Source organism: Maniola jurtina, chromosome 5 (assembly GCF_905333055.1).
Source record: "Maniola jurtina chromosome 5, ilManJurt1.1, whole genome shotgun sequence".
NCBI lineage: Eukaryota > Metazoa > Arthropoda > Insecta > Lepidoptera > Nymphalidae > Maniola > Maniola jurtina.
The window spans coordinates 5059739-5074820 of NC_060033.1; the positions used below are offsets into that span (position 1 = coordinate 5059739).

At 35.8% G+C, this 15082-nt stretch overlaps 1 protein-coding gene across 2 annotated transcripts; it reads left to right on the forward strand.

Moving 5' to 3' along the window:
* The first annotated feature begins 617 nt into the window (after positions 1–617).
* LOC123865339 lies at positions 618–14545 on the forward strand. 2 transcript variants are annotated; one of them, XM_045906307.1, is made up of 5 exons: positions 618–1469; positions 3796–3906; positions 10069–10156; positions 13576–13708; positions 14304–14545. In XM_045906307.1, exons 1-5 carry the CDS (start codon positions 763–765, stop codon positions 14510–14512), a joined length of 1248 nt encoding a protein of 415 aa, XP_045762263.1. In that variant the 5' UTR covers positions 618–762; the 3' UTR covers positions 14513–14545. The 2 variants fall into 2 exon arrangements, with proteins under 2 accessions (XP_045762263.1, XP_045762265.1); XM_045906309.1 differs by having other exon boundaries at positions 13576–13678.
* Positions 14546–15082: the final 537 nt, after the last annotated feature.

Genomic DNA, 15082 nt, shown 5'->3' on the forward strand with positions numbered 1-15082 from the left:
GAAGCACTTCAAAATTCATGGCAAGTTCTAGTTTATAAAGTGAGTTGAGTCACAATTGCCGATAAGTACCTGAGTTTTATTCAGCACTTCAATCAAGTGCTACCGAAACAAATATCGACTAAATAAGATGAATAGCAATTATAATAATTAATAGGTACTCTAATAATTTATTTTTACTGTTTTGTTCTGCTAGCTGATGCCCGTAATTTCATCCGCGAGGAATTAGGTTTTTAAAAATCTATTGATTTTCCGAGATAGAAAGTACACCAATGCCACTCTCAAGGTTTTAACTATCCATTCAAAAAATCATGTCGATTCCTTGCTCCGTTGCGGCGTGATTGAAGGACAAATTCTCCAGTGTATTGGGACCAAGAACTCAGAGATATTTTGAGACACCCGACTGTCTCTCCGAAAGCGAACTTTGGTTTAGACTCTGCCAGAGCATATAGGATTTCACGACTATACCATAGCACTTCAATGCATTATCGTACGACACCGTGCTGTTTTATTTCACTATCTAGAAAATATTTCGTATACAGTTTTAGAATACCTGAATGTATAACATGATAAAACCTTTATCTAGTCTGAGATTGCACCATTTGCACCTTGTCTATACCTCGTCTGCACGGTCATGTCTGCAAATTTGGCAGATTTGATATAAATGAATGTTAAATCCTAGCTGTCAAAACTAAAACATTCATACAAGGTTTATTTTACCAACATTTTCTTTAAAATAAAAATACAAATGAATCGCAAGTTTTAATGGATGATAAAGAAAATTCAGAAGCAATAGAAGAAAAATCATCGCAAGAAGAAAATATACTCGGTAAGAAATCGATTAACAATGCAATTATACAAACGCAAAATGTTGCCGGTCCTTCTAGAGTTTTAAATTTACCAGGAGCAATCCCACATAGTCCTAGGAATAACCTAAGAACTGGACTTTCGAAGTCCGAGCATAGCATCAGACAAATTATTACAAGCCAAGATGTTGCTGATGCTCTCAGACTTACCTCAATAAGCTTTGGTAAAGCAGACCAAACAAAACATGTAGAGATGAAAGAACTGAAAATACCGATACTAGAAAATTTCCAAAATAAAGAAGATGGTTCTATTACATACAATGAACTTAAGAAGTTCATGGCCTCCTGTTTCAAACTGAATAAAACTGTGCCGAATACAGTAAACGAAGCATCAAATGTGAATATTCGTGCTGTTATCAGTACAATAACCAATGATTTAGTACAGAATGTTCCGCATGCAAGTCTTATAACTAATGAAAGAGCTGCGAATGAAGTTACACTTACAAAAAATTCTCCTAAACAATCCAAAACTATTGAAGAAAGGAACAAAAATAAAACATTAAGTAATGCGACGGAAAGGTCAGACTTAGAAGTAGTACAACGCGATTCTCTTTCAAGCATCGGCTCTAATGTGTGCAGGATTTGCATGACAAGAGGAAAAGAAAGGTTAGGAAGTATATTTCACTACTTTACTTGCATACTGGTAATAATTGACTATGATTAATGAATGATTGTAGACTCTACAACTTATGAGGATTCACTGGTATCGAAGTGGTAAGTTGAGTGTATTTTGAAAGATATGTGTGTTGTGTAGTATAGTGGTGTGTATTGCTTGCTTGCTTTTCCTGCATGTTTAATAGTGGGAGAGCGGGTAGTTTATATAGCATGTCACACGTTGCACCATACAGATTCATCGGTTTTGGCAGATTATAGTACTCTTAATTACACTTGCTGTTCCTTGTTTATCATAGATTTTCGCTAAGTAACGTCTGCTTTTATCCAATTTTCGATTAATGTTTTTATTACGCCTACATAATAATAAACTGTCCAAAATATTTCGTTATAAACCAAAATAGCAGTGGAAGCAAACGTAACCTAATTATCAGGGTCATATTCAACAGGGCTGTCAATTTTATTTAGGTTTTTAAAAAAAAGTACTACTTTCAACCAACATGGATCCTCAATTGGACATTATTAGGCATCTTTCAATTATATGCAAAGTTTTCTGTTCTAGGAGAGAGTTGAAATTTTCACAGTATGCGTATTTCTATTGCCGCTCCAAAAACACAATTAAAATTTCAAAATGGCCTCAATATTTAAAAAAAAAAAACTAAAAATTTCATAATGGTTTTGTACCTACGATGGTACGGAACGATTCATGTGGGAGTCCGACTCAACTCTAACAAAAACTAAAAACTAAAAACAAGTTCTAAATTCGTTTGTCCTGCTATTATCCCATCAAAGAGTTCCAATGTCTTCCTCCTACTTCCATGATCAGACAGTGACGCTTTTTCAAACCACAATTTTAGTGTCTGCAAAAATTCTAATCAAAGATAGTAATTAAAAAAAATTAAAATAATTACCACTTTTGATGGAACACGAACAATTAGTCAAACCAATAAAAGCGTCAACAACATTGTCCCAAAAGCCTCACCAAATATAAAGCATTGGATTAATATAGGTACCTACGTCTTTTGCAAATCCATCAGCATTTTTAGAATTGAAGTATTTTATGCCTGTTACTATAGTGGGTAAGTAGCACAACCATATTAAATTTAAATCGACGGTGGCCTGCTGACTTTTATAATTTGCATGCGAAAAATATTGAGTAGCTCCAAACGAGCGAGGATAGCGCCAACCCTACTAGTCATGTTTGGATACGGAAGCTTCATTAGCACCCGTCGAATGAGTTTCAAATTGCACTGAACGTCGCTGAAACGTATTACTTGTACATAATGTTTAGAATATTAGTTCGGAATCACGTTCAGAAGTAATAATAGTTGAAACTTGTATTAAAATAACTAAGTTAGTTACAAATCTTGATATCAATTCATACAAGTATCAATAGTGGTTGGAAATATAGTTTTTTAATTTATTCAATAGAAAGGCGACATCAAACTACGAGTAAGTATATCTAAATAATCGCAGGGAAGCGCTGGATACAGGCAAAACCGCGACGACGCGATGTGACGTGGAGAAATTCCTGCAAGAAACCTATGTCCAGCAGGACGACATCCGTCGGCTATGTTTTCATAGAAAAAGATTTACTAAAAATCAAAACCCATCCTTTTAGCTTTGCCGTAGTCGGGCTAGTTTCAATAAAATGTAAAAAGTTATACAAAAGGTTCAATAAAATAATATGGCGAGTGGCCAAATAATGACATGACTTTCCGTCTAATTTGTACCTTTACTAAGGTGTACTTCCTCTTTAACTGTATAAGTAGTACGTTATATTTCTTACTAATCACTTAGGAATATTTTGTTATCCCAGGATACAAATTAGATTGTCTCACTTCCTTGCACTCATAGTCCTTATTTATTATCAGCGTAAGTCTTGTCAAAATCATTTCAGCTGTATCAAAGTAGTTTTTGACACGGCAAATATACACAAAGGATGATGGGAATTTTTGAATGGACGGCTTCGGCCGTGGATAGTTACCACCCTATAACTGGCAAAGCCTTACCGCCAAGCGATTTAGCGTTCCGGCACGATGCCATATAGAAACCAAAGGAGTATGGGTTTAATGAAAGCTGCCATACCCCTTCCAGGTTAACCCGCTTCCATCTTAGTCTGCATCATCACTTGCCACCAGTTGAGATTGCAGTCAAGGGCAAACTTGTATCTGAATAAAAACCAATAAGCTTAATCAGGTATTTATTTACACAGGTATAAAATTATGCAACTAAAAACTATTAAAATTATGTATATAATATTAAAACTATCATAGCCATATAAGGTTTAAAAATAATTCTCTGCTCCACGTTCCAACAGATTAATATCGCCTTGCAATTGCAAGGGGTCGCTGGCAAACGTCCACCTCTCGTGTTTGCAAAGGTGGCTTAATCAAGTGGGCAGAAACCACTGTGAGCTGTGCGGTTTCAGGTAATGTCTATTTTATTTTATTACTCTTTGACATAGTAGTAACACGAGTTCCGATGTGAGAGAGAGAGTGATACCTATCTTTATTTATTTAATTTATTTTTATTAATTTATTTGTACAGAATTGTAGTTTTTATTTAGGTATACTTAGTCTTGGAAAATAATCACTATAAAAAGACATTTATGACATTTTTTATACTTATTAGTGCCAGTCACTTATTACCTATTTAATAAACAACAATTTAAAATTTTGTCTGTCAATAAAACCTATAAACTAGCTGATGCCCGCAACTTCATCCGCGGGGATTCAGGTTTTTTAATACCGCGGAAAATCCTAAATTTTCCGGAAAAAAACGTTAGACATCAAGATTTCAAACTTCAATATCAGTTCAGGCAATGGTTTAACTGTAAAAAAATAAAAGACATATTTAATTTAATATTTTAGACGTTTTATTTTAAGTCATAAATTACCCACATTGTTTTAAAAACGTATTTTAGGACTTCAATTGCTTTTATACATGGCATAATATTGTATATCAAATCTTTGAAAAGAGCAACTGCCGAGTTTCTTGCTGGTTCTTCTCGGTAGGAAAGGCATTCCGAACCAGTGGTAGATGCTTTTGACGATTCAAAAAAAATTGTAAAAGTCTAATCGAATAAAAATATTTTGAATTATGAATTTTATCCGCACTAAAAGGCTAGGTATGTCTGCCGTGTCTGCCAATAACGGATATCCAAATTCGGTCACCCACATAGTCACATACTTATGACCTAAATAGGTCACACCTGACTCATGGTATATCTTACAGAGTCATATGCCAATCTCGATTATTGCTAGTAAGCAATATAGTGATGATCAAGATCATAAATTACTACCTACAGGGTGTATACGTAATTAGCACTAAGATCATAATTAGTACCAAATCTAATATAGGAGATGTCAAACGCTCTGTGTACAAATCATTAATCTCGTGTACATAATGATTTAGTGATATCAAGCCCTGTTTGGATGGAGGGCTGGTCTGAAGTGACAGGCCTGTAAATTATCAAAAACCTTTTAGTTGGCAGTGTACCAAACCTATTAAGTAACATATATATGTATGTTTGGACCAGTGATGTTGAAGAAATCGTGGTTTAGCGCACCCTATGAAAAAACTTGTACAGATATAATATTGTATACCTACAAAACTGTTGTTTCGCCATAATATCGTAGAAAACCTAATTAAATCTCAATAATGAACTAGTGGTAAGCTGTGTGTCCCTATTAATACCTACGACTAGCACAAAATACATTCCCACCGAAATGCAATTCAACATTTAATAATTTAGTTAACATTTCATCATCACATTCAATTTTCGGGCAATATTTCGTCGATAAATTAATATGAAATTTAATAAACCAAGCCGATTAGCAGGTTCAGTAATTAAACGGTACAATGACTGCTGAATTTATCTTCATTTCGCAAAACGTGCTGTGAATGGGACAATTAATTGAATTGCGTTGCAATGAATGCTAATAATATAGGGTAAACAAGAGAATTGGTAATGTAGACTTGCGATTTTCTTGCGACCTCGTAAGTAACTACCAACAGGTACTTAAAAAATAACTTTTAATTGATCGAAATTAAACTTAATTACCTCCCTGGACCCTGGCGCAGTCCTGAAGGCTGTGGTTCTGGTTAGATTCCCGGCAATAGGGTATTTTACTCTAATTTTTTTATTACTTTGTTATAAACTAAGATAAAAATAATGACGTAAACTGAAAAAACTTATTAAATCGATCAAATAACAAAAAAGTTATAAGCATTTAAATATTTCAGACTAGACAGAGATAGCGATAATAGCATTATGACGTCACTCCGTGCTAATGCCATAGTAGCTTCCTGCGGTTTCATACAAATTTTCGTTTTGCGAGAAAGGGACAGAAGACCCTCCCACTCCAAAATTAAAATTCCTGTAACTTTGTAAATCTTTGTTGGATTTTAATATTTTTTTCAGCGTACGTCATTATTTTTATCCTAATTTATAATAAAGTAATAATATTTATCAAATTCAAAAGTAGGAAAATACCCAATTAATAATTGTCACTGGTCTGGTCTGATAGAAGGCTACGGCCTTAGCTAGTTAGTTACCACCCTACCGTGCCGCCGAGCGATTTAGCGTTCCGGTACGATGCCGTGTAGAAACCGATATGGGGTAATGCTTTAATAAAACTGCCATTATACTTCTTCCAACACTACCAAGCTTCCGTTACCACCTTAGACTGTTTCATCACTTAACCACCACATGAGATCATGACAAGGGCTAACTTGTAGTCGAATAAAAAAATAAAAAGTATTATCTACTTATCTTAACTGTACTGGCCCAGTACTGAGTACTCGTCTACTTTCAGAATGAGAAGGGTTTACGGCATAATATACCTACCTTATCTGGCCAAGTGTGGATTGACTGGCTTCACAAAACTTTGAAAACATTATGGAGAACTCAGAGGCATACAGGTTTCCTCGATGTTTTTCTTCACCGTTAAAGCAAATGATATTAATTAACGTTAATTAGTTAACGCTTAGCGTTAACTTCGAAAGTCATGCTAGGGCCACTGTACGTATGACGTAGATAAGTAAGCTACGTGCGAGTACTTTGTATCCCGTCTGTATACCTAAAGCTTTTAAAAGCTCGGCCAGCGATATTTCATTAATAAAACTTACTTATTTAATGGTTGCCGTCGCAACAGTTGTCGGCACCGTTCGTTTTCAATTTTAAGAACGTAGGTACTTCGAACTTTAATTTTCCGAAAGAAACTGTAACTACTTTGTTTTAACGATCGTTTTTAAGTATTTGCTTTAGAATCGTCGTCTTCTCATCGAAATTAAATAGTATGAACTAGATGTGAGAATAAAATGTAACAATATAAAAATATACCATAGGGCAGAGGTTCTCAAAGCGACGTGCCACCACCCCCAAAAATCAATAAGTCAGATATTTTATCCAAATATACAAATTCGTAATTATATAAGTATAGTGCGACAGAAACTTTGATTCCCATAAATTACTCAAATATATTTTAATCGGTTATCAATGTTATAAGTTTGTGTAAAAGATTGACATAATTTTGAACTGGATAAAGTAGGTACCTACTTACTTAATAAAAGTAAAATATATTTTGTTTAGGTACAGAATATAATTTTGCAAACATCATCCAGTCTAGTAGGTATATTATATTAATAAATCTAGTATGGCAAGCCATAAAAATAACAAGTGATATTATGCGTGTGTTGCAGGTTTTAATAGCTCGTTCACACAGGCTGCGTAAGCGTTGCGTAAGCGTAGACGTAGCGCGTACCATTGCGTTGTAATGTATGGAACTGTATGAAACATGGCACACCGCTTGCGTAAAGCGTGGACGTATGCGTAACCCGGTGTCTTAGGGGTTTACGCGCGTCACTACGCACGTGTCACGTGTACGTGCTTGGTGTGAATCGGCCTAAACAGACTCTAGGTACAGAATTACAGATCATAAGTTAGATCTGTATCTAACGAAACCGACCGGACGCTTGGCTGTCTGTGTGACGCAGATAAATCGTATCAAGCTAATTGCGGACACAAAATCGAACAGATTACGTTAGAGTGAGTTCGAGTATCCGAGCTAAATTGCAGACTTAGAACTGTGAAATAGGGTTGTCACAAAAAATTCAAAATTCAAAATATTTTTATTCAATTAGACTTTTACAAGTACTTTTAAACCATCAAAAGCATCTACCACTGGTTGGGAATGCCTTTCCTACCGAAAAGAACCGGCAAGAAACTCGGCGGTTGCTCTTTTCAAAGATTTGACATACAATATTATGCCATGTGTAAAAGTAATTGAAATCCCACGCATTGCTGGAGCGAGCTGCAGGACAAACCGATATACAATAATATGTCAATTTTATTTAATCTAAAATAGACCATACATATAACATTAATTTAACATTGCTCAGAAAATAAACTCTGCAACTTAAAAGTATGAATGAATGAATATACTTTTATTGTACACCACAAAATTAGTACTGAAAAACACATACAAAGCTCAACAAAATATAGGTACAATTTGGCGGCCTTATCGCTACCTAGCGATCTCTTCCAGGCAACCAAAATGGTCCAAAGGATATAGCTATACTCGTAGATATTAGAGGTAGGTGGTGCAGGTATACATTATTTTGTAAAGCAATAATAATTATTATATCATATTGTGCGGTACTGCCAATATGAAAACATCCAACTCCTTACACACTAACACACGTTACACACGTTACGCATGATACACGTTAATTCACGATTTTTCCGAATTGTAGTTATTTTTTGTGATTTATTTAAAGACTTAAATAAACATGTTCATGAGAAAAAGTAAATTCTTGACCGTACAAAAATAGAAAAGAAAAACAGTGTTGGCTAATGATTTAAAATTGGGGTTTTTTCAACCCTTACAAATAAAATATCAGTGGCGGATTTAGTTTCACTTTTAACTGATCCACGATTTTCTTCGTCTGCTGACGACTGAAAGTAACTACTTCATCGTTAACTAAGCTCAAATGAAACCATACATCAAGATCGGTAACTTTTCCACAGAAGTTTACTGATCGATTAATTTAATTTAATGGGTACTCTACCACACTCTAACTCAATAGCGGATTTCTATACACTAGAGCTGTAGCGAACCGTATGTATTCGTTACTGAGTAACGGGTGCGCCATCTAGTACCGAGTACCGAATCGTTACTCACAAATGCATCTCGTTACTCGCACTTTTCGTCGTATGACCGACGCCGTTCCTACACTGTTTCGGTTCACGCAAGTACCGTAGATACGTGTATTGAAACGTTTGCTAACCGTATGTTTTACGCGCAAGCGCGCTCATTCGGTGAATTTAAAAACGTACGTTACAAAGGCCGATGTTTGTTTAGTTTATTGTTAAAATTTTAAAAACGTAGGATTCTGTTATGGTATCGTTCAAATAACCATATGAGCTTAATAATGAGACAGTTATTTGAAAATTACAGACAGATACTCTAATTTTATGTAATAGTATAGATATTTAACATAAGCTCAAGCTCAAGGTTAAAAAATTTAATATTTTAGTAGATTCCGTCAACAGTTCATTTGTAGTTCTACACTTATTAAATCAAACTAAATTGAGAATAACTTCACACACACGTCTGGTTCAAAATACGGAAAAGTGAGAAAATGCACCTTACACAGCTTTGTATGTAATGTAGACCTAAGTATGTTTTCTACAGATTACGAATGTTGCAACGCCGCGACATCATACTGTCGTACGCAATACGACTCGATTCGTTCATCTTACGTGGTATCAAAAGTAACGAGTAACGATACGATAGTAACGAGTTCTAATTGTTATAGTAACGAATGCATACGGGTACGCTCGTTTTCGTTACTTTTACACCTCTACTATACACCAATTTATGTTTTTTTTTGTATTTCCCGTTTTACTTTGTAAGTGATCTGGCTACAAGATAAAGTTGTAAAGTTGTACAAGTAAAGTAAATCTAAAACCCGACTGCGATCGTCTTAATAAACGCTAAATATTATAGTAAAATTTCCTGTCGCTTGGTAAAATAAAATGTATAGTCTATGTCACCTCACCTCATTCATCAAAATCGGCCCAGTAGTTTAGCCGCTATGGTGGAACACACAGAATCTGGATAGAAACATACACACATACACACATACATACATAGACTGCTAAAATCATAACCCTTCCTAAAAAAACAACTATTTATTACATCAAATAAACTAGTTTCGTATTATAAATGCGAAATTTGTTTGTTGATTTGTCCTTTAATCACGTCACAACGGAGCAACGAATCGACATAATTTTTTACTTGGGTATCCGGAATTGATTCCATGTCCCCGACCGACGCCTTCCTTTTTACCGCCGAATTTATTATTATCTAAATAACGGAAAGATAACATTTACTTGTACCCGTTACCCGTTATTTACATTATAATATGTCGTTAAATCAGGAAATAGGCTTAAAATCATGAGGGAAACTGTTCAGAAAACCTTATAAACCTAGGTTGATATTGTTTTTCCATACGTCACCACGGAATAGACCAACAATTGCACGTACAGTACGGACAATTGAATGCATTCTACTCGTATTTCCAGCTACCCGGCGATCCGCACGCCTCGCTACACCGTGCTACAGGCGCTGCGGCTGTGGTTCTGCAATCCGCGGAATAGGAGTCATCTACAGGTGACTATGGTCGTGTTGTAGCCACGTTTTTGCTGCTTGAGGTATATTTTTTTAACCCCCGACCCAAAAAAGGGGTGTCATAAGTTTGACGTGTGTATCTGTGTATCATCTGTGGCATCGTAGCTCCTAAACTGATGAACCGATTTTAATTTAGTTTTTTTTGTTTGAAAGGTGGCTTGATCGAGAGTGTTCTTAGCTATAATTAAAGAAAATCGGTTCAGCCGTTTGAAAGTTATCAGCTCTTTTTTAGTTTTCTAATAGAAATTTTTGTGTCGGGGGTTTTTTTTAAATTTTGAGTTATTAACTTTCCAAGGTGTAAACAGAACGCTAACAAAAACTTAATATCGTATTATATATATTATACAACCTAAACACAATCCAACGCCAATAACCATTTGCCTTATCTTGTAGTTTTACTGATTTCGTATCCTTCAAATCCACAATGTATTATCCAAAACTCGGGTTGATGGCCAATGCTCCACTTACGATGCGGCGTGGCTTCGAGTGGCCTATTTACGCAAAGTTCGTTGACCTCTAGTGTCAGATGTTTTATTTGCAATAAGTAGGTATATTGTGAACTTTTAAAAGTACAGGATTGTTTTCGCTTTTTTTGTGATATCTTATCAGTAATCATCAGTACTATCACTTGTTTTCGTTTTTCTTAGCGTTCTGGTTGATTGACTGATTGCAATCAAACCAAGTAGTGAGTGATAATGCCATGGAACATGGAGTGCGCTTGTTGTAGGTACCTATTCATTCACTCTCCTTTTGAAGTTATCAATATTATATAGCTTTCATATTAAAAGGAAGAAGCTTCATACAAAAAACACATCAACATTGAAAGTCCGTAAAAAGTATACCTATGTATAGAAACACGTTCTTACCCTGGAAAATCAAAAAGTTCCCACGGGATTTTTAAAAACCTAAATCCACGCGGAAGAAGTCACAGGCATTAAAAAAATTTGCATAAGATTATAAAAAACTACTTTTTTATAATCTTATGCCAATTTTTTTAATACTTTAATATTATGTGCAATGTATGACCGACTTACGTACAGATTACGTACAGATAAGCCACAGATTAATTTCTCCTAAATATAATATACTATTTAAAAGTTAGTAAGTACCTATCGTATTTCAGAAATAATATTGTCCTCTAGAAACCAGAAAGCATCCTCACAGTAATTCCACTCCATTTTACTTCGCGTACCATTTGCGCCCACCGCCCGCCCGCCCATCCGGCAATACGTCTTCGAAATTTTTGTCCACACTCCAAATTTTTTTGTAACAATTTTTTCCCGACGAATCCGATCGGTCCTTCGTTTTTAAAAGGCCATTTGTGTCGGTACACTTTGTTTATGGCTTTGGCCCGTCACAGTTTAGATAAATCGTTCTAAATACCCATTATCGTTTTAATATTTGCATGTTGTAGTACCTCGCAGGTTTCAAACTTTGCCCATTATCGTTCTTATCCCCTTTTAGGAATCTGGATTTTACAGTTTTTACTATTTTTTACTACAATATTATCAAAGCTTACTTACTTTAGTAATTTCTTATCAAAAGTATCCATTGAGACATGAGTCAAGTAATTTCTCTGTATGAATAATAGATAAAATCCACGTCCACAATAGTCCATTAATACGAAAGTTTACGTTTGTCTGTCTGCTAGCTTTTTACGGCTCATCTATTTTAACCGATTTTCACGGAATTTGGTATAGAAGTAGCTTAGTCTCGGGGATGGACATAGGTACTTTTGTCCCGAAAAATCATTGTCCCCACGGTATTTATAACCCCGACCCAAAAATAGGGGTGTTATAAGTTTGACGTGTGTATCTGTGTATCTGTCTGTGGCATCGTAGCTCCTAAACTAATGAACCGATTTTAATTTAGTTTTTTTTTGTTTGAAAGGTGGCTTCATCGAGAGTGTTCTTAGTTATAAGTAATCCAAGAAGATTGGTTCAGCCGTTTGAAAGTTACTAGTTCTATTCTAGTTACTATAACCTTCACTAGTCGGGGGTGATATAAATTTTTAATTTACACTTGTAGAACCTAATTCCACGTGGACGAAGTTGCATGCATCATCTATTTGGTACAGAGATATGCAGCTTCCATCCTGTAGATATGATATGAATATACTTAGGCTACATTAATTTATCGCGGAAAATTGAAAAGTTCCTTTGGGGTTTTTAAAAAAACCTAAACACACGCGAACAAAGTCACGGGCATCATTTAGTAATTCATATTGTAATTTATAAAGTAATTCATAAAGTCATATTGTAGTGTAACTAGCAGCTGGTTGGTACTTGGTACTTACTAACCTACCAACCCTCTTTCGGCTTTCCTTACCCTGTAATATTTACTTAAATAATATAATTTGCCTACAAAACATGTTAGTTTATTTGCCTCGTAAATTACTGCGAATTTTAGGGTGATAATAATTCAATAAGCGGCAAAAGCGATACACAAATTCAATATGCCCGTGTCTTGTCACGTCAAATGTCAGCCATCTTTAACGCGCGGTTGGCGGGCGACAGCGCCCTCTTGTGGTCAGGGGGTGAAATACGGTTGGGTTGAGAATCACTGGAATTTCGTGAGTTATTTTGTTGGGTAGCTGGTGTTAAATTACAGGTACCTAAATGTCTATTTCAGTGTACAGCTAGGGTACCTAGTAATTAAATAACTACTTACCTAAACGCTGTGTCGTTCGCTATGTATTTAATCATTTAACAAATTTTGTAACTCAGTTCTTGCAGGTGGTCTGAATAAAATTTAGTTGCGCGTTTCACTCCTATAGAATCCAAGCGCGGATCAAAATTCAAAATATTTTTATTCAATTAGACTTTTACAAGTTCTTTTGAATCGTCAAAAGCATCTACCACTGGTTCGGAATGCCTTTCCTACCGAGAAGAACCAGCAAGAAACTCGGCGGTTGCTCTTGTCAAAGATTTGATATACAATATTATGGCCATGTACAAAAGCAATTGAAGTCCCGCGCATTACTGGAGCGAATTGCAGGTCAAATCCACGCTCTTTTATCATTTACATAATCTTCGACTGTATAATATGCTTTTCTCAGAAGCAAATTATTTTAATAGATTTTTTGAACTTGTGTAAAGGCAAGTCCAAAATTGATTGAGGAATTTTGTTATAAAAGATTATCCATTCCCACAAATGGCTTTTGGACCTTATTGGCTTTTGGAATATCAAAATCGATTTAGTAATTAAATCGATTTAGTACCTAAATAAAGTCTAAATGTGACACTTTGATGTGCATGACAAACAAACACACGGTATTTACTTTTTAATTTTCAACCTAACTATACTCATATTATAACCTAGCCTAACAATAACATGGGTAAGAGGTTTCTCCATCCTAACCTCAGATCAAAACTAATAGACATTGATGTCTCTGTTCACAGTCCGATTGCCTGATTTTTTGGCTGCTGTCGACGGTAACCGCCGGGCTTCTGGCGGTATGCATCGTTGGCACACAATACTTTGTGATTGAGGGTAACAATTTTGGTAAGCTCGATGCAGCTAGAAAAAGTGAAGGTTTGTTTTTTCTTTGCGTTATTTTTTTTCACTAGGTATAATTAGGTAACTTTATAAATACCTAGAAGTGTCACTAACTAACTAGGTACTACTGTCTACTACTAGGTACTAGGTACTAACTTATCATCGGTCGAGTTGTTAATTTTTGTGATGGTGAATGGTGTAAAACATTAGATTAATATAAACTTGATCGCATCTTGAAGAAACGAGCCGCAAGATTACCTGCCCTTGGGTTTTTGAAAATCTCTTAAGTAAAATGTACCTCAATACATAGTAAAGTTATTTTTGAGCTATCGCGAAAAACGAAGTTTTTAAAACTAACAAAAGTTGTTGACCTTGCAGGGCTCTTTTTTAGAAGCAACAGTTTTTCAAAATTGACATTAGCCGATGTTGGCCCTGAGTGAAAAAAAAATCTTGATCATTACCGTGCAATTTTTTTCGCTTAATTTTTTGTTTTTTAGGATTCCGTATCTCCAGAGAAAAAACAAGATCCGTCGGTGTTATTTTTTTATACGATGATACGGAACCCTTCGTATGCAAGTCCGACTGGCACTTGGCCGTTTTTTTGAATTAATAATATCTCTCTTTATTGCAGGAATATCGCACCGAATCACCGAAACTGCAATGGACTTCTTCATGGCTATAGTGTTATGTGGCTACTCTGTCACCGTGTACTTCTTGTGGAAGGACCACTACGTGATGTGGAACCGCTGGCGCCGCGCCAACGTCAACGTGCAGCTGCTGCTCACCCCGGACACGAACCCTGTGCCTTTTGTACCGAGATCTAGATATAACGTCGTTTGAATACAAGTTTTATTATAATTTAACTGGTTTGTTCTGTATTTTTATTGTTTACTAGCCGATGCCCGCGACTTCGCCGTCGTGGATTTAGGTTTTTCGAAATCCCGTGGGAACTCTTTGATTTTCCGGGATAAAAAGTAGCCTATGTGCTAATCCAGGATATTATTTATCTCCATTCCAAAGTTCAGCCAAATCCGTCTAGTAGTTTTTGAACATACACACACACACACACACACACACACACACACACACACACACACACACACACACACCCACACCCACACACACACACACACACACGCACACACACACACACACACACACACACACACACACACACACACACACACACACACACACACACACACACACACATACACGCACAAACTTTCGCCAAAACGTAGACCGTATATTTCTTTTAATTTATTAGTGCAAATATTTATTAGCGCGCGTACAATCCATAAATCTATGTAGATTATCTGAATTGGATAGTGCTGTGGACCGATTATGGTGCGGCTCTAAACCGGATCGTCTACTGAAGCTTATGAACGCACCCAATTTTTTAAAGTATTG